This window comes from Puma concolor, chromosome B4, assembly GCF_028749965.1.
Source record: "Puma concolor isolate L17-30 chromosome B4, mPumCon1.1.hap2, whole genome shotgun sequence".
In the NCBI taxonomy this organism is placed as follows: Eukaryota; Metazoa; Chordata; class Mammalia; order Carnivora; family Felidae; genus Puma; species Puma concolor.
The window spans coordinates 51967972-51992224 of record NC_141673.1 but is presented as its reverse complement, the minus strand read 5'-3'; the positions used below and the strand labels follow the sequence as shown (position 1 = coordinate 51992224).

General features: G+C 39.3%; 1 protein-coding gene across 2 annotated transcripts in view; it reads left to right on the top strand.

Annotated features, from left to right (window-relative positions):
• Positions 1–24253, top strand: part of MSRB3 (methionine sulfoxide reductase B3) — a 175272-nt gene that overhangs the window by 65110 nt on the left and 85909 nt on the right. For both annotated transcript variants that reach the window (XM_086712900.1, XM_086712901.1), the window contains exon 5: positions 18257–18285. In XM_086712900.1, coding sequence (XP_086569026.1) covers positions 18257–18285 — 29 coding nt within the window. The remainder of the gene's footprint in view (positions 1–18256; positions 18286–24253) is intronic.

The following is a 24253-nucleotide window of genomic DNA, read 5'->3' as shown; positions in this document are numbered from 1 at the left end:
TCGGACATTTAACCAACTGAGCCACTCAGGCACCCCTGAACAATTTATTTTAAAAACTTACCTTAGAAATGTCATTCTTCTATCCCCAAATTTATCTTTCCCCAGTGATAATTGGAAAGAATGAAATAGAATGTAATTCCAAATTTATTTTCTAGAGCCCAAATTCATCTTGTCCATTTAATAATTTACTCATAACCCAAGTAGATACGTTACCCACTGCCTTCTCTTTTATCCCTAAATCACTGGTAATAATGATACGATTCCAGGAAAGGTGACCACTGGGATCTTAAACTTTGCTAAGACCTATTTGCAAACCTTCTCTTGGCGTACACTTCAAACATTATTTCAGGTTTTCTCCCTTCTCATGACTGTCTTCCATCTGCCTCTAGTCCTCACCTGCTCTTGTTTCCAGACACCTGGAGGTAACTGATGAAGGATGGGACACCAATTTTAGAAGAGGTATTCCAGACTTATTTTCATAAACTGTCATGTTTGAATTGGGATTAAAAAAAAAAAAAGCAACCATTGATTGAGAGCTTACTATGTACCAGACATTATGCTAAGCACTCTAAAGAAAATTGTCTCCTTTATTCTTCTTAACTGAGACAGAAAATCAAAGCTCACAAAAGGTGTGCAGTTTATTCAAGGGAACACTGGCAGTAAGAGGTGCAACTAGGACACAAATTCAGGTCTGGCTCTTCCTAGAGGCAGCACTCCTTCGCTCCTATGTTATGTCGTAATGCCTCCTTGTATTCTGGCTGATTATTCTTTTTGCTGAGTAATTCACCATCTGGTAGCTGTCACGCTCTGGTGTTAATTGGTGCTAATTTTCTAATGATAGCTGAGTGACTATGCTTGCATTTTAAAGTGGAGCAAGCTATGATTAAGGTGTAAGACATGTGAGGTTAAAGTCACAATTTTCCCCATTTAATGTGTGCGATCTTAAATAAGCGACTTAACCTCTATGAGCCTTAATTTCCTCATTTGCAAGATGAAGATAATACCTGTGTCATGAAAACTTTTGAGAGGATTAAGTAAACAGTGTTGAAATGTTTTGTAAGTGTAAAAAACACTACACATGTGCAGCATTGATACCAAAGCATTTTAAGGACTGGCATACATTGCAGCTTTCACAATGAAAGTTCATCAGAGAACAGGAAGCATGCCACGTATTTAGAACAGAGACCAGAAGGTCAGTTAGTAAGTAATGCTTTAAGCTTCTGGCAAGTTTGTCTGCTTGGCGATCACTGCCTAGTGGTTATTGCAGACTGGTGTTGATGACAGTGAGTAGTGATTTGCTGCAGGGGTGGGATAAGGAGGAGACTGATTTTGCTTGTCCAGCATAAACCCAGGAGACAATAGATCATCGATAGCCCTACTTCTCTCACAAATTGGCCAGCCTATTTCTGGAGTGCTGTGCTCTGTGGTTCAGTGTAAAACCCTCGCCTTAAAAGGCTCATGGGCCGAATGGACCACATGCAGGGAAGAGTGACTGATGGTTAGGAATCTCAAAACTGTGTCACTTGAACAGATGATGGAAGGGAACTGAAAATGCTCAGCTCAAGGGGAGGAGAGAAGGCATGAAGCCTTTGTGGTCTGTAGTTTGTAAATCTAGCTGCCCATTAGAACCACAAATTCCAAGCCTGTCCCCCCTCCAAATTCTGATTTTTAGCAAGATTGTGGTGGAGCCTGGAGTCTGTGTATTTGCTTTAACTTTCCTCTAATTCTTATGCTTGGTTGCCGTGAATCTAGATGAGACTTAAGAAGGATTTGCCTTAGGGTGATGTCAATAGCCATGAGAAGGAGGGAACAGCACTACAGACAACAAACACTACAGATAGTAAGAGCTGCAAAGATTTCTCAACCGTCTGTTGAGAAAAAGCTGTTACTAAAGATTAATTTGCTGTTTTAAATGTGGCTTGGGGAAAAAGGTGATTACTTCAACTTTGGAAGTCTGATAGATTTCAGGTTGTAACCTAAAATTTCAGGTGTATCAATATTCCCCACAGCATGTTTCTAGTGAATATTTGTTCGATCAGAATACTACTCCTGCAAAAGACTAGCTCTGTGACATGGTGATATGTGTTCCATGAAAAATAAAGAGGGTTCTGTGTACTCTAAATACACAGGATTGCTTTCTGGGAAACAGAGTTACAATGAATTGCATGGTTGCTTCATCATAAAAATCAAGGAGTGCACAATTCACTCATGTTCACTGTAGAGCTCCGGAAGTGGATTGTTCTATGTAGCATTTTCAAAAATGATTCAAAAAATGATTCAAAAAAGATTCTGACCTCAGAATCTTAACCTAGGGATATACTGTGCAACTGATATTACCGCTGAGACACATTGAGAAATGCCACAGTAGACAAAGAAGATATTTAAATTTAGTATGTAGAGCAAAGTATATAGAAATCACAGAAGGGATGAACCTAGGCTATGGAATGCTAAGACTCAGAAGACTAAGAACCAGTCATTGGGCTTGGCAATTGTGAGAGAACAATTTCTTTAGAAGTAGTAGTGAGAGCAAAGATTGTGAAGACTTTCATGGTTTCAAACCACAAACCAAAGTGGAGATAATGTAAAATATTTGAAATTGGGATGATCCCAGAAAACATAGTCATCATAGTCACATCATTATAGTTAAGGTAGGAATGGTAAGGCTAACCCCTTGTAACTGGAGGGAAAGCAAACTCAAGGGAAAATTTTATCTTATGTTTTTTGATAAACTGAAGAAAGGCATAAAGAAGGATATATTTAAGGTATTAGAAATGAGGGAAAGAGATTTAAAGACCAGACAGTAAACTTTAAAACAGAAGATTAATTTTTCCCCTTTTAGGAAATAGGTAAAAGGAATTCTTTTTTATTTTTTTTAAATTTTTATTCATTTTTGAGAGAGAGAGAGAGAAAGAGACACGGAGTACGAGTGAGGGAGGAACAGAGAGAGAGGGAGACACAGAATCCAAAGCAGGCTCCAGGCTCCAGGCTCCAGGCTCCGAGTTGTCAGCACAGAACCCGACTCGGGGCTCGATCTAACCCATGAACCGCGAGTTCATGACCTGAGCTGAAGTTGGACGCTTAACCAACTGAGCCACCCAGGTACCCCAAAAGGAATTCTTTTAGATTAGTGATTGTCCATCTCTGAGATAAGTGTTTAATATTCAATTTTTTGGGTTGTCTAGATTTTTTTTGCCTGTGTATGTTAAAGTATGCTTGCCGTAGAGCAGGAGTTCAACACGTGGCGACTCTTGTTCGTGTCGCTGTCGCTTCTACTATTTGAACACTTTACTGCCTTATACCACCACCAGTGAGTAGACAAAGGAAAGGAGAGTCAAAGTCAAAGCAGATAACTGTATTTGTTACCTTACGTCATTACTGTATTTCATAATCATGAATTAGCTGGATGTAACCCACGAATTCTTCTGCCATTTATATTTTCTCTCTTATTATCTTGCAACGTGCTTGGAACAAGCTACACTTGTTCATTAGCGCCTTGACAGATTTTTCAGTGCTCATCCTACTTGAAGTTTTTCTGCCCTGAGGGAAGTTGGCTTTATGCTGCTGGAGATTTGCACGTTTTACTTCTATGTACTCACTTAAGTATATAGTGTTAATGGCCGTTGCATGACTCATAGTCTGCATAAGCATAAGTTAACTCCAGTACCTCTGTGGTGTGCCCTCTTTGAGATTGCTCTGGAAGACCACCCAGAAGTGGAATTTACACAAACTGCAAAGGTCCATTCAATTTAAGAAACTGAGTGGCACTGACCAAATTACACCTGCATCCTCCAGTATGAACGAGCTACCCATTTGCTTCTGACTGAGGTTCAAATTGTTGATCTTAAACTATAAAGGGCTTTATGGGCTGAATTATGGCTACTTTAAACAAGACTTCTTCCTTCAAATCAAGTGCTTTGCACATAGTGAGCACTCCATAAATGCTTTTGACTATGACTTTGTGAAAGTTCACATCTTCTGGTGAACTTCTTTTCATGGTCTCCAGCTTTGAGGGAAGGCTTTTTGATATTGAATGTTTGTCTTTCATATTATTTTTACTTGGGAGTGTAATGGAGCGTAAATTTACTGACTACACAAGACACATCACCTTAGTGATAATCTTTTTAGCTAATTTGCCAGCCCAGTCTGAGTGATTCATGGAATCTAAGGATTTATCATTTCATTCGTGTGGGCAGGGACAATAGCTGTAAAAGAAAATATTTTCAGTAAGTTCACCAAGAAAGTAGCAAATGTATTGTTGTTGTTGTTGTTATTTTGCCTGGGAACTGAGTCTTTTCTGACAGATTTTTCACTAGTTTGGTGCTTAGTTCATTATTTCCCACAAAGATAACTTTATAACAGGGATGTGTTAACAATTTCCGAATATGGAATTCATACAAAAGCCCTGGGAAATTTTTTACTTCCTTATTGGGCAAAAAGTTACTTTGGAAATTACTAATATAAACAAATTAAAATTTGTTTATATATAAACAAATATATATATAAAAAGAAGAGAAGTGGGATGCCTTGTTATTTTAAATAGAAATTTTCTTTGCTTTAAAGGAATGCCATTCAGGTCAGTGGTTCTTAGGATCATCTGGAGAACTGAAAAGTATAGATTTCCAAACTCTTTGATCTGTGTTTTGTAAAAGCTTGATATAATTCAGAAAATCCTGTATCTTCCAGATTCATTCATTTGGGTAACATAATGGTTTAGTACTGATTTTTATTTCAAAGTTAGGTCAAGAAACATCTTATATCATCTCTTTTCAAGGCAGTTATATACTTTTCTATTAGAAAGTAGACTTTTTGTGTCATTGGTTAAAAAAATATAAATATATATATTACATATATAGTAATCTGAGATCCTGTGAGGGACCATACAGCTTGAAACTTTACCGACCCTACCAAGTCACAAGAGTAAATCAGGAATTAGCAACAAATAGAAGTGACAAATGATTCAGAAGCAGCCTATTCTCTTGCCCCCCCCCCATATACTAAATAAAGGTACTATTCATTATTCACCTAGTTACTTGAACAAAAATTCCAAGAGTCATCCTTAATTCTTCTTTCCTTCACCCTCCCTAATCTACCAACACATTTTGCACTGTGCGCTTTCAAAACACATTTGGATTCTGAGTCCTCACCATATTCACTGCTTTACCATTATCTTTATCATCTGTTACCTGAACTTCTGTGATGGTTTTTCTGCTGTGGCTTTCTTAATATATTTTATTTTTTTGAACAGTTTTGGATTTGCAGGAAAATTGAAGAGATTGTACAGAGAGATCCCATATACTCTCTTATGCAGTTTCTCCTATTATTAATATCTTACATTTGTATAGTATATTTGTTATAAGTTATAAACTAATATTGATACATGTTTATTAACTAGAATCCATACTTTATTCAGATTTCCTTAGGTTATACCTAATGTCCTTTTTCTCTTCCAGAATCTTGTCCAGGGAACCACCTTACATTTACTCGTCACGTCTCCTCAGATTTCTCTTGACTGTGACAGTTTCTCAGACTTTCCTTATTTTTGATAACTTTGAAAGTTTTGAGGAATATTGGTTAGGTATTTTGTAGGATGCCCCTCTATTGGAAGTTGTCTGATGTTCTTCTCATGATTAGACTGTGGTTATGGGTTTTGGAGAGGAAGATCACAGAGATAAAGTGCCATTTCAATCACATCATATCAACGGTACATACTATCAACATGATATCACGTTTAATATTGACTTGGTCACATGGCTGAGGCAGTATTTGTTAGGTTTCCCCACTGTAAAGTTACTCTGTTTCCCACTTTCTGTACTGTTTGGAAGGAAGTCACTATGCACAGCCCACACTTAAGGAGTGGAGAGTTATGTTCCTCATCTTGAGGGCAGAGTAGCTACATAAATTATCTGGAATTCTTCTGCCAAGAGAAATGCGTGCCTTTTCTCTCATTTATTTGATGAATCATTTATTTATATCAATGTGGACACATGGATATTTAGTTTATACTTTGGCTTATCATTCAATACTACTTTATTTTATTGTTCATATTGTTCCAGCTTTGGCTCCTATGTCTGTTTGACATATCTCCATCAATGTAGGGTGTTTATTTGTTTATTTTTGAGCCCTTCTTTGCTTTATAGCACTACTTGATAATCCAGGTTTATCTTGTGTATTTCCTACCCCAGTTCTAGAATCAGTCATTTCTCCAAGGGGCTTTGGCTCCTTTTATTAGAGAATGGTATTAAAAACCAAGATCTCGAGGTGCCTGGGTGGCTTAGTCAGTTAACGCATCCAGCTCTTGACCTCACTTCAGGTTCTGACCTTGGGCTTGTGAATTCAAGCCCCATGTTGGGCTTCACACTGGGCGTGAAGCCTACTTAAAAGAACACCACCACCACCAAGATCAGGTGCCAGGTTGTTGTTCTGTTGTGGTACATTTCTCACATAGTAGAGTGAAAATTTACATAATTGTGATTGACTATAATTCGTTCTTTAAAAACTCTGATGATTTATGCTTAAAAATCACAACTTCTGGCAGCGGCTTTTAAAGTTCAGATCTGGCCCTTGTTTACTTTTCTGATTTCCATCTATTGCCGTTCTCTCTTTCACTCACTTCTTTCCAGATACATTGGCCTTTATTTGCCCCTTCTTCTTCTCTCCTTCCTCCTTTCTGCCCCCCTCCTGCTCCTATTCTTTTTTCTCCATGCTAATCTTGGGTTCTTGCATTTGCCCTTTCCTTGGGAACCTGTACCAAAATTCTGTTTTGCACCCACATTGGATGTGGGCACTTTCTCATTCTTTGGTGGCAACTGAAATGTCATATCCTCCTACAGCATCTCTCTGACAGTTTATTTAAAACAGGTCGCCTCCCCACTCCCCCCACCCCCACCTCAGGAACTTTCTATCCCAGTACCCTCTAGAGTTTATGATGGAAGACATTCTATTTCAGCCTCTATATGAAATAATCTTATTTATGTGGTTGTTTGCCATCTGACTCTCTTCACCAGAGTGTGAGCTCCTTGAGAGCAGGAACCTTGTCTGACTTAGTCTCTGCTATATCCCAAGGCCTAAAGCAGTACCTGTATATAGTCAGTGCTCAATTCATATGTGTAATGGATGAATGGGGAAAGGAATCGATGACTTTCTCACCCATTTTGCCCTTGAAAGTTTGCCTTAGGCTGAGTTTTAATGGCTTCAACTAGAAATGCAAAATTTTTAAGTGAAATAATGAATGTCATGAACATTAGTTCCTATATTCAGTTTAATTATTGAACTTTTAATCCTAAAATTCTCAAGGAAAACTTATCCCTATAGCATTTTCCTGTGCTTCAGCCATTACTCATTTTGTTCTAAAAAAGAACTGTATAGAGTAGCAGATATTATTATCTTTACTCTGCAAATGGAAACACAACTGATTTTTTAAGATCTATATGACTTTTTTAGTGCTTTGTAGAAACAGAAGTACCCTTAAGACTGGCAATTAGATCTTTTTGCCATGGTCTCTTTATTCTTAATTTGTGCTTTTCTATCCTAATTTTGTGTTGCTTCTTCTGTTTGTGTATAGCAATATCTAGGAAATGAAGGGCTTTGTAAACATATTCTTTGGACAACTAAAACATCTATTTTAACCTTAAAAGTATTCGCTAATGATTTTAAAAAGAAAATGCTGTCTAAGTAATATACTTCTTTTTTATTAGATTTTTTAATGTTTATTTATTTTTGAGAGAGAAAGAGATAGAGTGCGAGCAGGTGAGGGGCAGAGAAAGAGGGAGACACAGAATCCAAAGCAGGCTCCAGGCTCTGAGCTGTCAGCACACAGCCCGAAGCGGGGCTCAAACCCACGAACCGCAAGATCATGACCTGAGCCATGAGGATAAGAAGGACACTTAACCAACTGAGCCACCCAAGAGCCCCTAAGGAATGTACTTCCATATCTTACTACATAGCATACTTAAAAGATTGCTTTCATGACTTGTAGCCATCATTATTAATATTAGTTGTTACACCAGTGAGACCCTAATGAGGTACATACGGCCCTACTTATCCCTTTAAAGAATTCTTACAGAGTTCTGGAAAACGTAGAGGATGATATTCTTTTATCTTTTCATCTCCCATTGACAGCTCCCATCGGCCGCTGAGGTGTGTAAAGTCTTTGCCTCTACACTCATCAAGTTTGGATTGCCCTTGTATGAGTTTCTTTTGTTGTCTCTCTCTAAAATGTTAGGATCTGCCAATTATTGTGTCTAGCACTAACCTGCTAGCCACAACTTCTGTTGTTCTACTTCTGATTACAACCTAGAGTAGAAATGAAAATCTCCAGGGAAAATAAGAACACAAATATGATGTGTAAAACTGATGTCGGGCAATAAATTTCACCACCTCCCAAGTCTGCCTCATCCCCCAGAGAGCACGTGCCAAATCTGTACACAACACCAGTGTTAAAGAACCAGGCAAAACCATTGGAAACATTCTCCTGCCGTGATATGGCGAGACAAAGAGCCCATTGATCAGGGTCTTATGTCTGCCTACTGGTGGCCTCTGGTAATTTGCAGGAGCAGCTGCCCCGTGCTCAAAATGCAGGTAAAGCACTTTGGCCGAAAGCGGTTAAAAATAGTGAGGGAGAATAGCGAGATCAAAATGACATCGTACCTAAAATGGGTTAAAGTGTATAAGAGCGGTGGACACTGTTATTTCCGACTAACTTCTGGGTTTTGGGTTTGTGCTGGAGGTTTGAGGTTGCTGAACATCCGGCTGAAGAAGAAACGGAGGGCGGTGGTCCGCTAGGGCCGCCATAACAAAGTACCGCAGCCTGGGTGGTGTAAGCAACCGGCGTGTATTGTCTCGTGGCTCGGCAGGCTGCAAGTCCCCGATCAAGGTGTCAGCAGTGGTGCTTTCTCCTGAGGCTTCCCCTCTTAGCTTGTGGGTGGCTGTCTTCCCTCTGATTCCCTTTCTCATGAGGACACCAGTCGTATTGGATTAGGGTCCACTTGAATGACTTCATTTTAACTTAATTACCTCTTTAAAAACCCCATTTTCAAATACAGTCACAGCACCAGGGGTTAGAACTTCAACATAAGAATTTGGGGAGGACAGTTCAGTTCATAATACGAAGAAGGTGTATTCTGTTCTCTTTACCACTGTTTTTCTTTAGCGTTTTGAATTTATTTTCAGTAGCTAAGGGTGTCTTTAGTTTGAGAGCTTTATTCTCCCTAGAGATATAAATATACAGAAGAAACAATTGAATTATTTTCAGGGAAACATACGATTAAAGTGCTGTAAATGATACAGACCGGAAATGATCCTGGAATTTGAAGAAGGCAGTTACCAGTATGGTCTGGGGAGCAATTGTGGAACTTGGGAGCCAAAAATGGCCTTAAGAATTATCTGTTTTTTTCAGTCTTCCTTGTCCATAGGCTTGAGGTCTATAGATGCATATTTTTGTCACCTCACACTCACTTTGCCTCTGTGCTCTCCTTTTCCCATCTCCTTTCCTTTATTCTTGGGAACTACAGAAAACTTCAGACGGCTACCTCTCCATGGAATAGTTTGTGTGGAACAACACTGATTTCCTTCAGATGCCTCCTTTTACTAATGAGGAAAATGGAGCTCACAAGTTAAATGACTTGTTCTACTTTCTGAACTAGATTCGTGGGTCTCTTGATTCGTCCTGCAATATGTTGTCGAGTACATTGTGTAACTATTTTAGTTAGAGAATGTTTCATTTGTCTTTTAAGGACAAATAAGATTTCTTCTCTATGTTGTTTAAACAAATCATTTATATTATTTTGCAGTAGTCTTCCTTCCCTCTTAAATATTTCCAGTTTCTTCAGTTATTTTTTTTAAGTTTATTTATTTATTTTGAGAGAGACAGAGATAGTATGAGTTGGGGAGGGACAGGGAGAGAGGAGAGAGAGAGAATCCCAAACAGGCTCTGCACTGTCAGCATAGAGCCCGATGTGGGGCATGAACCCACGAAGCTGTGAGATCACGTCCTGAGCCGAAACCAAGAGTTGTACGCTTAACCGACTGAGCCACCCAGGTATCCCCATATCTGTCAGTTAAAAAAAAAAAATAAGTGTGCAGTTAATGGACACCTTTTATTTGTACATTTTTCTCAGTTTTTAGTTGTGGTAGCTAACGTGGCTTTAAATGCTTAAATCCATTCTTTTCCTTTCTGTGTATTAAACACAAAAGTAGATCGTAACCTAGTACTGCTTTGGCAACAATATCAGAATATGTTGGGTTAAAAGTAACAGAAATACCCAAGTAAAAGTGTCCTAACAATGACAGACTTGACTAACTCAACAAGGACTCTAGAAGAGAAAGGCTGTTCTGGAACTGGACTGATATCAAAGTTCTGTGTTGGCATTTCTGTGATTCTCTTGGCCTTCCTCTCGTGGTTACAAGATTGTTATCACAATCTGATTCTAGGTGTCATATCCTTACACAGTAACTTCAAAGGCAGGAAACAGAGAGAGAGAGAGAGTGTGTGTACGAAAAGGGCCTTCTCCCTAAATCCCTTCTCATGGGGAAAAACCTTTCCAAGAAGTGTCCCAGCTGTCCTCCCTCTACCTCTCACTGCTGAGAACCGGGTCACATGCCTGTCCCGGAACCAGCCACTGACAAAGGAGAGTAGGATCGCCAGAGTTGGCAGAGCCTAATTATGATTTATTCCTGGGGTGGACACATCTTTAGCACTCTTCAAAAATCAAAATTCTCTTTTCAGGGAAAAGGAAGACTGGCCGTTAGATGGGTAACAAATAGTGTCTGCCACACTTATTGAACTCTTTTAATATGGTCAAATCACCACCACACCGATGAATGTAGAATGACAACTCTGATGAGTGCAAAGAAGGAGCAGTTGGTGCTGTGCAAGTATAAACTAAAGGAACTTAATGTAGTCTGGCCACTCTTCTTCAAAGAATTGATAATTAAGCTAACATGTGGAGTGAGTTTTAGACGTTAAGTAGGCATAGGGGTTAAGGGATACTAGAATGGGGGTGGGGGGGGAAGGAGGGGACGTTCCAAGCCGAGGAGCCTATTATGTTTCTGTAGCTGAAAGAAGGGGCACAGATATTCACCGCTATTATTACTGCCACTGGTTTCATGAAGGCCTCTGAATTACTTTTAATTTTTTTTTTTTTTTTTAGTGTTTATTTATTTTCGAGAGACAGAGACAGCACGAGCCGGAGAGGGCAGAGAGAGAGAGAGAGGGAGACCCAGAATATGAAGCAGGCTCCAGGCTCTGAGCTGTCAGCCCAGAGCCCGATGCGGGGCTCGAACTCACGGACCGCGAGATCATGACCTGAGCCGAAGTCGGACGCTCAACCGACTGAGCCACCCAGGCGCCCCTGAATTACTTTTAGAGTAAGAAGAAATTCTTAGGCTTATAAGTAGGATCCTGAAGTGTTAGAATTTCTGAAAATGTTCTGTGCTTTAAGGGGACAACAGGGGGGCCTGGGTGGCTCAGTCAGTGAAGCATCTGACTCTTTATTTTGGCTCAGGTCCTGATCTCATGGTTTGTGAGATCAAGCCCTGTGTTGCTTAGGATATTCTCTCCCTCTCTCTTCCCCTCCCCCACTCACTTGTGTGCTTTGTCTCTCTCTCAAAATAAATAAATAAACAAAAAAAATTTAAGGGGAGAACAGTATAGGTTATTTGACCTGGATTGTCTTAGAAAATCCTGGGTATGGAGTTGACATATATAATGACCTTATAGACAAAAATCAGTCTGTTACACCTTTTTCTTCCTTCTAAAAATTTTCTGCAGCTAGAATCTTATATTGACATCAATTAAAAGCAATAAGAACAGGGGCCCCTGTGTGGCTCAGTTGGTTAGGCATTTAACTTTTGATTTGGGCTCCAGTCATGATCCCATGGTTTGTCAGTTCAAGCCCTGTGTGTCCAGCTCCATGTCCCTCTCTCTCTCTGTGCTTCACCCCTGCTCGTGCTCTCTGTCTCTCTCAAAATAAATAAATAAACAAATAAACTGAAAAATAAAACCAATAAGAACATCACCCTCATTTTTCTACATGTTACCTGAAACCTTTCGGCATACTGCCTGCATTAACTTCATGTAGCTCATACTTACGTGGTCTCATTTAAAAAAAAAATTTAATAGCATGGAACATTAAGCAAAAAGCAGTTTTTCTGAGACTTTGTGCATTCCTCATAAGAGAAAATAAAGTTTTGAAAAATAAGGTAAAAGCTTTTGACTTCAATACACAGAACTTTCATGGACACTGGGTTAATTTCCTATAAATAGAGATTAGTAGTTTTATAAATTTGTTCAGGAGTATAGAACTGTAACCAAAGACTAAAACTGCCCTCTTCTGAAAATCTATAGTTCTGTTATCGAAAGAATGCATATATCATATGTTTTAATTATTTAAAACGTAGTAATGATACTGAAATTCTCCTAGCAACTACAAATTCATGAGAGCTATTCAGGTTTAAAAATTTGGGAGATTTAGTTTAAGCCTCTTTTACTGTGGTAATATTGTTACAAGTGCTCTAAAGTAATAGTGGCTTAAACATGTAACAGGATTGATACGGGCTACTAGTGTGTGTGTGTGTGTGTGTGTGTGTGTACTTTCAGTACAAGGAGTGGTGAAAGGCCGATGCTCTGGTGTCAGCTTCTGTCTCATGATCTAAGAATGGCTGCTTCAGCCCCTGGAATCACATCGACATTCCAGCCAGGGGGAAGAAGAGAGGGATGCAGTTCTATTGAGGGGCATAATCAGGTGTTTGACACATCAGTTCTGCCTGCATCCTTTTGGCAAGAACTTAGTCACAGGGTCACAACTAGCTACAAGAGAGGTGGGATATAGTGTGGGAAAATTGTTTTACCTAGGAAGCCCGTGTACCCATCTAAAACTTAGTCTATTTCTGAAATTAAGAAGTGGGGCGCCTGGGTGGGCTCAGTCAGTTAAGCGGCCGACTTTGGCTCAGGTCATGATCTCGCGGTCCGTGGGTTTGAGCCCCGCGTCGGGCTCTGTGCTGACAGCTCAGAGCCTGGAGCCTGTTTCGGATTCTGTGTCTCCCTCTCTCTCTGACCCTCCCCCATTCATGCTCTGTCTCTCCCTGTCTCAAAAATAAATAAAACTTTAAAAAAAATTAAAAATAAAATTAAGAAGTGGAGAACGGATGCTGAAAGACGGTAGCAGTCTGGGCTGTACTGACCGTCTTTTGGCAGTTGCCAAAGGGGCTGGTTGAGTGGCTTTAAGCTTAGATGCGAGTGTGTAATCAAGGGGTAAAATGGGTTTCTGTGGAGACAATTCTACTTACGCATCTTATATCCCGTATAACCTTACTTTTTGCATTTTCATATCCCTGCCGTATACGCTTAGTGAATTACTGAAAAAAAGCACATCATACATGGCTTGGAATGAATGAATGAACATCCTTTCTTTGCTTTTCTTGTATAATCTGTATTATGTGTGAATCCTTTTTTTCCCCACATTTGCCATTTGTTTGTTGCGATCTATATTTTGCTTACTTCCTTAAAGAGGATTTAGAAGGAGAGATGATCATAGTCCACAGTACATACTTTGTGTCTTGAATGTGTACGTGTGTATTGATTCCATGTGTGTATAGAAAATCTGAGAAATCTGATTTAACTTATACTATAGGACCAATTTTCCTTAACCCTCAAACTGATAGTATTAACTCTATTATTATGTCTTAATTATTAATAGAGTAGTTGTGTGTTTTTTGAAGGTTCAGTACTATGTTTGAGAATTCTAAAAATACTCTTGTTTTTAAACTGATACCCAGCATCATTAATTCGTTTGTGAAGATGTTTTCTCTGCACTTTATGGGTATATTTTACATATTGGCCAGCTATCTCTGGAGAAGATAAGATGGTCTGAGGGATAAAAGTTTTTTGATATGATTTTTCATGTCTCAAAAGATGCATTTTATAGAGGTTTGGGCCACTGTACCTTATTTTTAGCTTTCTTTTAGTTTACAGATTCATTTGTTCATGTATTAATTCCTACTAATTAATTAATTAATTACAGATTCATTTGTTCATGTACTAATTCATGTAATTAATTCCTATTAATTAATTTCTTTAAAGTTTACTTGTTTATTTTGAGAGAGAGAGAGAGAAAGAGAGAGTGCAAGCAGGGGAGAGCTGGGGGGGGAGGTGGGGGTGGAGAGAGAGAGAGAGAGAGAGAGAGAGTCGTAAGCAGACTCCGTGCCATGCCTGCTCCTGCCATGGCACAGAGCCTGACGCAGGGCTTGAACGCACAAACCGTGAGATCATGACCCGAGCCGAAACCAAGAGTCAGACGCTGAACTGACTGAGCCACCCAGGCGCCCCCTGCTGTAAAATTTTAAAAACTCTTAAATGTCACATGCTTCAGTAAGTGTTGGGAATATGCAGATGGATGAAACCCAGTCTGCATCTTGCTGAGGTTAGTGTCTGGGAGGCAAGGGGGGCAGGCAGGGTGCTGGTAGGATGGAGGGGAGTCTTCATAGTTGAGTAAGAGTTTGTCAGTGATGAGCTGGGGGGAGGGCATTCTAGCCTGAGAGTACTGGATGCAGGCTCATAATGTGGTAATGGTTCTTTATTTGGTGAGAGTGAAGGATACGGTGAATTAGAGATGGGGTGGAGGAGCCTGGACTGAGTACCTTTTTACATGACGATTTATTACCAGGCCTGGTCTTACCACTTGCAGGACCTGGGCAAGAGGACAAATGGGGATACAAGAGAGCTAGTCATTTAAGAAGTTATAAATCAAGGCAATAAACTGTTAGAAAAGGATATACCAATCTATCTTGACAAAAGCAGTGAAAACTGTGTGTAAAACCATTGATACCAAATAACTGAGAACAGTGCAAATAAAGTTAATTTAGACTTCCACCAAAAGACTATTATTCATTATTCATCCTGGGGAAATGCAGAGACAATGGCAAGTGGGCCAAGAGTGGGAGAAGAGGAGGGGACGTCTCCCTCAGCCTTCTCTTCCAAAGGCTGTGGAATCCATAAGAGAACACCTCCTTTGTTTTCTTCTTTTCTGGGGGGAGGAGCTCTTTCGTTTCTGCCAGCCTCTGTCCTATCATCGCCCCTTCCCCATCTCCATCGGCCCTACGCCTGAGTTCCAAGGCTGTGTAGACCTTGCCGGTCTGGTCCAAGGGGCAACCTCTGGCCCCTCGGTGCTCCAATCCTCCACTCTCACGGAAGGGTTTGAATTAAGAATTCTCTGAGCAGAAATAGCATTTTGCCCTGTCCTCTTTGTGTCCCCTTCCTTCTGCCCTTGGGTCCAAGCTCCCTCCTTCAAGCAGCAGCTTTTGGCCACCCCTCGGGCTTGAGGTACATACACTAGTAGAACAACCTGACTTGAAGAAAGGGCCCATCTAGGGTGAGGAAGCTGGCTCAGGCAGGGCCCTTTGGGTGAAGAATGCCACAGACCCTGGTACTTGGAGCTTCGGATACAAGAGGGGACTCCCTGCCTGGTGGGGAGGAGGGCACAGCCAGAGGAAGACCAGGGCAGAGCCTTTAGCTCACTTGTAAGGCTAGTGCTGCATAGCACGCACGTGTGCCATCACGCACAGACACAAATGCACGTACATATACCCAAAAGTTGTGCAAAATTGCCCAGACTCTCAATATGTGGAGTGCATTTGTCTTCTTTTCTATTCCAGTTCAGGTTTAAAAAAAATACTAGTTGTATTAAATTAATTTTATAATCCACTAATGGGTCAATTTGTGACCCAAGTTTGGAGAGGCCTGCTCTAGTTTTTGAGGTGGTGGTAATGTGATCAGATTCGTGTTTTGGAAACATCTGGCAGCTGATGGGGTGACGGATTGGATGGGTGGGTGGGATTTCTGGGTATGAGATTCTGAGTCAAAGATAAGCCCAAAGATGGTAAGAGTAAGAACAGAAAGAAGAGGAAGGTAGTGAAATCAACAGGTCTTAGTGACAAATTTGATACAGGGGGTGCAGAAGAAAACTAGGACAATATCATGATGCCCAATTTCAGTGATAGGGAATATAGCAGAGAATTATATTTGAAGGAAAATACATTGAATTGAGCTTAGTACATAGGTCATTTGAGGTCCCAGTGCAACATTCAGGTAGTATTGCTTGTTAGTTGGAGAGAGGTTTAGTAAAGTAGGGATGGTAAGAGGGCTTTTGGTTTAGCAATACGTTTAGCTTTTGGTTTAGCAATACGTTTAGCTTTTGGTTTAGCAACGGGAAGCCACTGATAAACCTTAGCAAGGACAGATCGTGGTGGCTCAAACAGCGAATGTGTTGGGAGGTCAGGAGAAGAAAACATACACCATACGGTATAGTTTATCCTTTCCCATAGGCTCGATTGTGAGCATAGGAGGAAAGCAGATAACAAGAATAGGGCACCTACTTGAAGGAGGACATTTATTTAATTCCTGAGCACTCCTCTTCAGAAGGGAGGAGAAACCTGCAGGAAACCTGGATATTGAAGACACAAGAGAGGGGCGCCTGGGTGGCTCAGTCGGTTTTAAGCGTCAGACTCTGGATCTCGGCTCAGGTCACGATCTCACGGTTCGTGAGTTGGAGCCCTGCGTCCGGCTCTGCGCTGACAGAACAGAGCCTGCTTGGGATTCTCTCTCTTCCCCTCTCTCTGCCCCTCCCTTGCTGTTGCTCTCTCTGTGTCTCTCTCAAAATAAACCGATAAACTTAAAAAAAAAAAAAAAAAGAAAGATACAGCAGAGAGGAGTCATTCATCCAGCCCGGTTCCAGGGCAGATGAGAGAATGCATTTTAGCACATAAGTGGAGAAAAGCCCAGACAGAAGGAAGAACACCTCCTATCCAGGTGAGAAGGATGTGTGTGTGTTGGTGGAAGTTCCCCTCCACCGACAATTGTTGGGTACAAGCAGCAGGTGCCGTGCAACCGCTGTGGCTGCAGAGATGAGGAAGGTGTAGTGGGGAAGATAGGCAAGGAAACCAGCAGGATGTGGGGCCAACGCCATTTCGAGCTGTGCTCTGGGATGCTGGGAACAAAGAAGAGGGCGCGAGGCAAGCCTTTCCAGAAGAGGAGAGAGGACAAAAAGCAAAAGTGTTTGCACCTGGAAGAGCAGTCAGGGCCGTCTAAGTGAAGGAGTGGGATGAGGAGTGCGGTCAGGCTAGGGCTTGGGAGAGCGGGCCTGCATCGCACTGCTGGTTGTCGGCAACCGTGGCCGTGACAACACTTTTTTGTTTTTACCATTATTGACTCTAAGTATCAGGTGAAACCTCATTTAGGAATACTTGAGAAAATGGGTTTTTATGACAAAGAAAGCTGCCTCTTGCTTATCCTCTCCCCCTCTCCCCTTTGATGACTTCTCTTGAAACTAATTTAGGTAAAGAAAGCCACCGGCTTCCAAAAGTGCTTTGGTACCCTGGCATAATTTCAAAGAAATCTCCTTTCCCACTTAGTTAACTACATTTCCCCAGGAAAAAAAAAAAAATCTTCTCTGTCAATGTAACATCCCTTAACAGGACTCCTGCTGGTGGGTTCTTGTATCTTGCTGTGGCAGCTGTGAACATATATACTATTGATTGTTAATGTGTGATATAAATCCGACTGGAGCATGCCCACTAATTGGTTTGAGAGCTAGATATAGACAATGCTGTCTTATAGTAGCTTGTGTAGATAGGCCTAGTCATAGGGTTAATTCTGCCTGACAGCACATCAGCAGCATCTTGAGAGTAATTACCCAACAGAAGTTTTCCCACAGCCGAACTGAGAGCTTCAAAGGCTTCTGAATTTACAACCAGTATTAGCCTATATCTGAAACATCATGTTCCCACAAGGGCTCAGATTTTTTTTCTCCCTCTTGTTAAATGTATGGGGTTACCAGGTTCATTTACTCAGCGAACAACTTAGTGAAAAATTACCTGGTGTTGAATAATTGGAAATCTTTAATAATAAGTAAAGAGGATAAATTTAAATTTGAGTTTTTTATTGCTTTATTATATTACGGAAACAAGTTAATCTACCTCTTTTTTTTTTTTTTAACGCAATTTATGCCCCTTCTCTCAAAACAAGTTAAAAAGTTAGTATCTTTTTCATGCTTGCTATCTCTGCAGATATGTGCATGTTCAGGGGACGTAGGATAATGCATACGTTTAAAATAGTTAAAAGAGATATGTATTTACATTTTAAAAAGCTGTTTTCCTTGTTGGCCATTGAACTGAAATCTGTAACCACTACATCCCCTCCCATAAAGTACCAGTTGTTCCTTAATATGCAGTTTTTGTATTGTAAAACATTTCTTTCTCTTTGCAGGTCAGAAAGCAAATTTGACTCCGGCTCAGGTATGTTTACATTAGTGATGTTATTCTGAGTATATTTTATTTACATTATTCTCTGAGGAGCAACTCATCAGATCAAGAGCCATTTTGATTTTAAACAGACGAGGCAGCCTCTTTTCAAAATATGAACCCCACCTCAAAGCAGGGCGATTGGCTGCCTGGAATCAGAACTTGAGATGTTCACTTTGGGATTCTCGATAGTTCTGCAATAAGCATTAAATGCTCTCTATCTGCAGAGTTCCATTTTAAGAGCAGAAGTGGGGGTTGTACATTCTTGCCACTCAAAATACAGTATTATTCTCTCAGTAGGCAAAGCATCCTGAATAATTTGAAGATTATGTGCAAGGGACTTGTCGTCAAATGTGGATAATAAATACATTTAATCCAGCAAACTCTAAGGAGTTTTAGCCAGTAGAAATGGAAATTTCTTTATGATTTATTAGTTTTTTAAAAAATTTGTTTTGTTGTGGGAGTGGATAATGCAAAACTAAGGTCACCTTAAGCCATTACTTTTGTATCTATCAAGACAAAATTCACATTCTCACAAACAGTGGCATATCAGCCTCATTAGATGTTTTCTTTTCATTAATGTAGCCATATAATCCTTGGGTTTGACTGAGGCTTTATGTCATTTTCTGAGATTTATGTGCTCCAGAATTTCTAATGGTGTTTATAATTAAAGCACAAAAATTTCCTCTTATTCAGTACAAAGGCCTTATGCCCTTTAGTGAACTGTTAATAGATAAATAAACGTTGATTATTTTTTATTTTTCCAGGAGAAAATAATTTTCAGAGAAACATAGAATTTATTGAATTTAAAAGTAACATTCTGACTCTGGTTTGAGTTCCATTATGTTTTAACTTAAAAACATTTGTTTTGTTTATTATGCTCCCAAGGGAACTAAGGACTATATATTCTTTTTGGTAGTGGTGTTAAGGAGCCAACATGCTTTTTCGTTAAAAGCTTCATCTTTCTTTTATTGCATTCCTTTATGAATGTCTCCAATTTGGTAAGCCTCTTTAATATGAAGTTGGTACATTTGAGTTAACAATTTCACCAGAAATCTTTCCATTCTGTGTGTTCTTGGGCTTCTGAATCACATCTGACATTAATAGCATAAAACCAACATTTCTCGCTTACAATATTGACTACATGGAGACTGAAGTCATGGTGGCCTTATATCAGTGACTTGACTTTTTATTGATTCATAGGAGGTGACTCAAAGTAAGGTGAAAAGTCTTTGTCATTTTTTAAACAGTAAAATATTTAAGTATGATAAAAAATAAATGAATAGACTTGATAGAGAATGAATTTTTACATAGAAGTGGGATGTCTTTTTATCATTTGCCAGTAAGTCACCAAGTGTCATATTAAGGGCCTACTTTGTTATGATCCGATTTAATTCCCTAAACATCAATCAGAAACTGATTTTAGGGTATAGTATCTGGAACATAGTTCTCAAAAATGAAAAAGTCCACCAGGTTCATTTTGAAGGTAAAACCTGGAAATAGTGTACACAATTGAAATATTAGGCAGCTATTGTCAAAGTCAGAAAATTTACGTTGAATTTTGAAATCCAAATTAAAATATGCCGCTAAACTCCTGTAGTGATAGTTATAACATCTGTACAGGCATACATCTTTCACTCTAGTGACCAAAGATTTTGTTCATGATCCTTATTTTTTCTAAGTCCTAATTTTTTTAAGCAGGTTTATCACGGACCACATCTGCATGTCTTTGAAAAGTACAAAGTTCTGTACTCTGAAAAATCTTATGGGGAATACTGATGAAAAGTTTATTTATTCTTTTAATTTAGAATTTAGATATGTTATGGAAAGAATTCAGATGGTTTCAAATTAAGAAACAGGTAATTATGTTTTCTTATAAGCTCTTTTAGCTTAGTATCGAATGAGGGAATCATGGCAGAGGAAGCTGGACCTGTATTCTTTGGCACGCTCTATCATGCAAATTTTGGTCAGAAATAAGATAGCATATTGGAACAATTAAATGTATGACTTTAATAGGTTCAGATTCTCTATTGTTCATCAAATACAGAAAGTGAACTTGCTCTGCTTAATGTTGTATACAGCTGTAAGAGTGTTCCTGACAGAGTAAGCTTTGTAAATGAAGGAGGATGCCAATCTTACCAAGGCAAAACAAAACAAAACAAAAACACTTAAAAAATAAACAGTATGGTCAGTGACTAGCCATAAAGGAAAGGATTTCAAAGTAAAATGTGACATGTATATGTATGTACCTATAGCTCCCCTCCCAAGTGAGGAACCCAATTCATGCAGGGCTTATGCACATTTGTAGTGTGTGTAACCAAGTTTCTGACTGTGGAGTGAGATTCATGAGGAAGGAAGGGAGGTTTTCACTGTCATCACATGGGGAAAAATGTCGGCTGTTGAATGATCAGCCTAGAGAGAGATTTAAATTTTTTCTTATCAAAATTATATCAGTTTTTTTTTCTATAAAAGCATCTGCAAACAAACTTGTGTTTTTTAAAGTTTCAAAAAATTTTATAATGAAAAATTTCAACTCTCTATAAAATTAGAGAGTGTGGTATAGTGGACATCCACATAATCCATCATCTGGATTTTACTATTGTTAATAATTTGCCATATTTATTTCACTTTCCTTTCTTTGCTTGACATATTTTAAAGTAAAATACGTCCATTTCATGTCATTTTTGAAGCCTGAAGGTTATGGATTGTCTTGATTTACTGAAAGAGATCAACTATTTTTTTGAGTTTTTTTGGTCTGTCTCAGAAATGTGGGTCACATACACATTCTTCTGGAAAGGGTTGTGGCATTACCATGTCCACATCAGTTAAAGGGTCCTCAAAAGTGCTCTTTGTGGTGAAGGTTAAGAAAACCTTTAACCAGAAGGTAGCGGCACTGAATTAATTCTGATCCGAGAACCCCAGGAATGTTCTGTCCTGGAGATTAATTTGATTAACACTTTAGCTGCCCTCTAGCTGTGTCCTCTATGTACTGAGTTATATACTGATTAAAGTTTGTTTCTGTTGGTTTATAACTCAGTCACGTCAAGCTTTTGGCTTTGCCGATGGAGAGCAATCAGGCCACCTTCTTTCTCACGCGGTTTTAGGGTTTCCATTTTAATGCTGTTTCCTAGTTGATGCACTGCTGTTGCTTGCCTGCATTCGTGTGTAGCTGGTGATTTTATTAATAGAGTGAAACAGACTTCCTTTTATGTTCAGGAGTAGCAAGAAGCCGTGCTCTTCTCCCCACCTCCCAAGAAGGGAAGTTAGTTGATGTGGAGGAAGCAGAGCATTGAGTCTAATGCAGTGATTAAACATGAAAGCTATATATCAAATCTCAGGAGAAACATGCTTTGGAAAGAGGCAGGGAACTGTGGAGCATATTGCATGATAGGCTATGTAAACAGAGCCCTGGAGGTCAGTGTGTGGATGCAAACCAATTAAATAAAGAAATTACTGGCTTTGCTTTCTGTCATCTGGATGGGGAGGATCACAAGTTAACATGCACAGGGCTGAAGTGTAAACTTTGCTTGAATAAGCAAGGCACCTTTGGAAACTTCGTTAACTCTTTCAGTTCTCTACTAAATTGTTTTTTGTTTTTTTTTTTAATTTCACCGAAAGAAGTTAAAAACAAAAACCGAATATATGCTGTCTTTGCCCTCCTGTACATATCCATTAGCAAAGGTGTGAGTGATGAGTAGAACTGAAGAGAAAGCAGAGGATGAACTGCTGGAAAGAGCAGAGTTGAGTGTTTAGTCAGATTTCAGGAACATGCACATGTCTTTAAAAAAAAAAAATTTGGAAAAGCAGAGCTCTTGGAGAATAACTGAAAAAAGATGTTTTTCTCTTCTCCTGAATCCTGAATATAAGGCAAACATATAGTTGGAATTTACTAGTCACTATGTTAACATCAGGATATTGTTATTTCTGTTCTGTTAAAATAGGATAGTTTTCTGGCCAATGAGAACCTGAAGCCTCTAAGTTAATAACTATACGTCAAGGACTGCCCGGAGTCTAAATCTGTGGTGTTAACCTTCTCTGGCCATGTTTGAATGAGAAAATGAAATACCAAGTTAAAATGATGGTTTCATGGTCCATAAACATTCAAAACAAAGATTTTTTTTCTTTTCTGTAGAGTCATGTTGGCTGAGAAAGTGAATAAGCTTATGTTTGGTGCTTGTTGATTCTCAGCTGCTTGGAATAGCTATACTAAAGATATGGGCTCGCAGAACACAGCAACTCAAAGGTATAAGATTTCATGAAAGCAAATTATGGAGGATTAAGAAACCTAATGAGCATGGTTTAGTGTGGAGAGTAGAGGAGGGAGCTCACTATTAAATAAAGCCCAAGAGTGTACAAGGTTAGGAGATCCTAAAAGACACGATAATAAAAGGCACAACGGAATATAATTATCCTGAAGGGGGGAAAAAAAACCCAAGGAACAAAAAGCAGCTAGTGTCGCTTTTAAGATCTGTAGTTAAAAGGGACTCTACGCCAGGGTAAGGAAATCAAAGAATATAATCAGTTAAAGCTTGAGGCAAAAACATAAGGGCAGTGAAAAATACAGTGGGCTGCTAATGGTGGTCACTAGGTTGAAGGGAAATGAGGAATCTGAATGGTGTAGAACTTAGGGTGTTGAAAGCATGCGACAAATGAGACAGTCTGCCTAACATAGTGAGGCTTTCTTAAGAAATATTAATAAAGGAAACATTTTCAGATCTTATCTATTATATTGGTAATACTTTTCAGTTGCTTCAAATCAATGTTGTCATTTTCAGTTTCTTATTTTTGAATGGCTTGTGACAAACGAAGAGCAAGGAAATACAATGTAAATCTCTATTGTTGGGCATCGTTCATTAATAGAAATAGGAAAAATATTGTCTATTCATCTGTTCATTCGTTCAGTCTACATTTATCACGCATGCTGTATGCCATACCCAGATGCTGAGGTTATGGCTGTGAACAGGGTGGATACAATTCATTTTCCAGAATCTTACAGCTAGTTGGGCCGTTTTACAGATTCACATGGATTTCTCTGCATATTTAGCTAAAAAGGGCTAACAAGGTTAAATTTAGATCCAGATGGTGAATTAAAGAACTCTTGATGTTTATTTTTTTTTTTTTAATTATTTTTTCAACGTTTTTTATTTATTTTTGGGACAGAGAGAGACAGAGCATGAACGGGGGAGGGGCAGAGAGAGAGGGAGACACAGAATCGGAAACAGGCCCCAGGCTCCGAGCCATCAGCCCAGAGCCCGACGCGGGGCTCGAACTCACGGACCGCGAGATCGTGACCTGGCTGAAGTCGGACGCTTAACCGACTGCGCCACCCAGGCGCCCCAGAACTCTTGATGTTTAAAGATAAGCTAATCTATTTTAGGTTTTGACATATTTATCTTTCTTTAATTTATTCAAACGGTATCACTTTGGTTTCTACTTTGACTTGTAAGAAACCAGCCTAATAATACGACTGGTTAGTGTGTAATTTTTCTATAGCTTTTAATAAGGAGTGACTTTTCACATTTGATTGTCATTAAAAGAGAGTAATTTACAAGAGAACAATGACAAATGTTTGGGAATACTGTTCTCTTCTTCACTTTTATTGAACTTTTGATGTGTTCTTTTATTGCATCCTAATCAGGCTCGGCCTGAAAAATCAGGCCATCTTCTTTAGAACGGTCTCACTGGATTGTGTAGAAGCAAGTAGAGGGCACCTAGCCTTTCATCGCCTTTCATAAAGTGATTTACACACCAGGAAGCAGCAAGGCATAGCAGCTAAGTGCAGAGGTTTTGCATCAGATAGATCTAAATGAAGACTCTCCTTAGGTCTAATAATTTTCTGTTGGCTTTCTTGGATTTCATGTATACCATTATGTTACATACTTAATTTTTTTCTTTTCTTCTAATTTAGAACTAGAGCATTTAAAGCTACAAATTTCCTTCATTAAAGCTTTAGCCGGGTCCC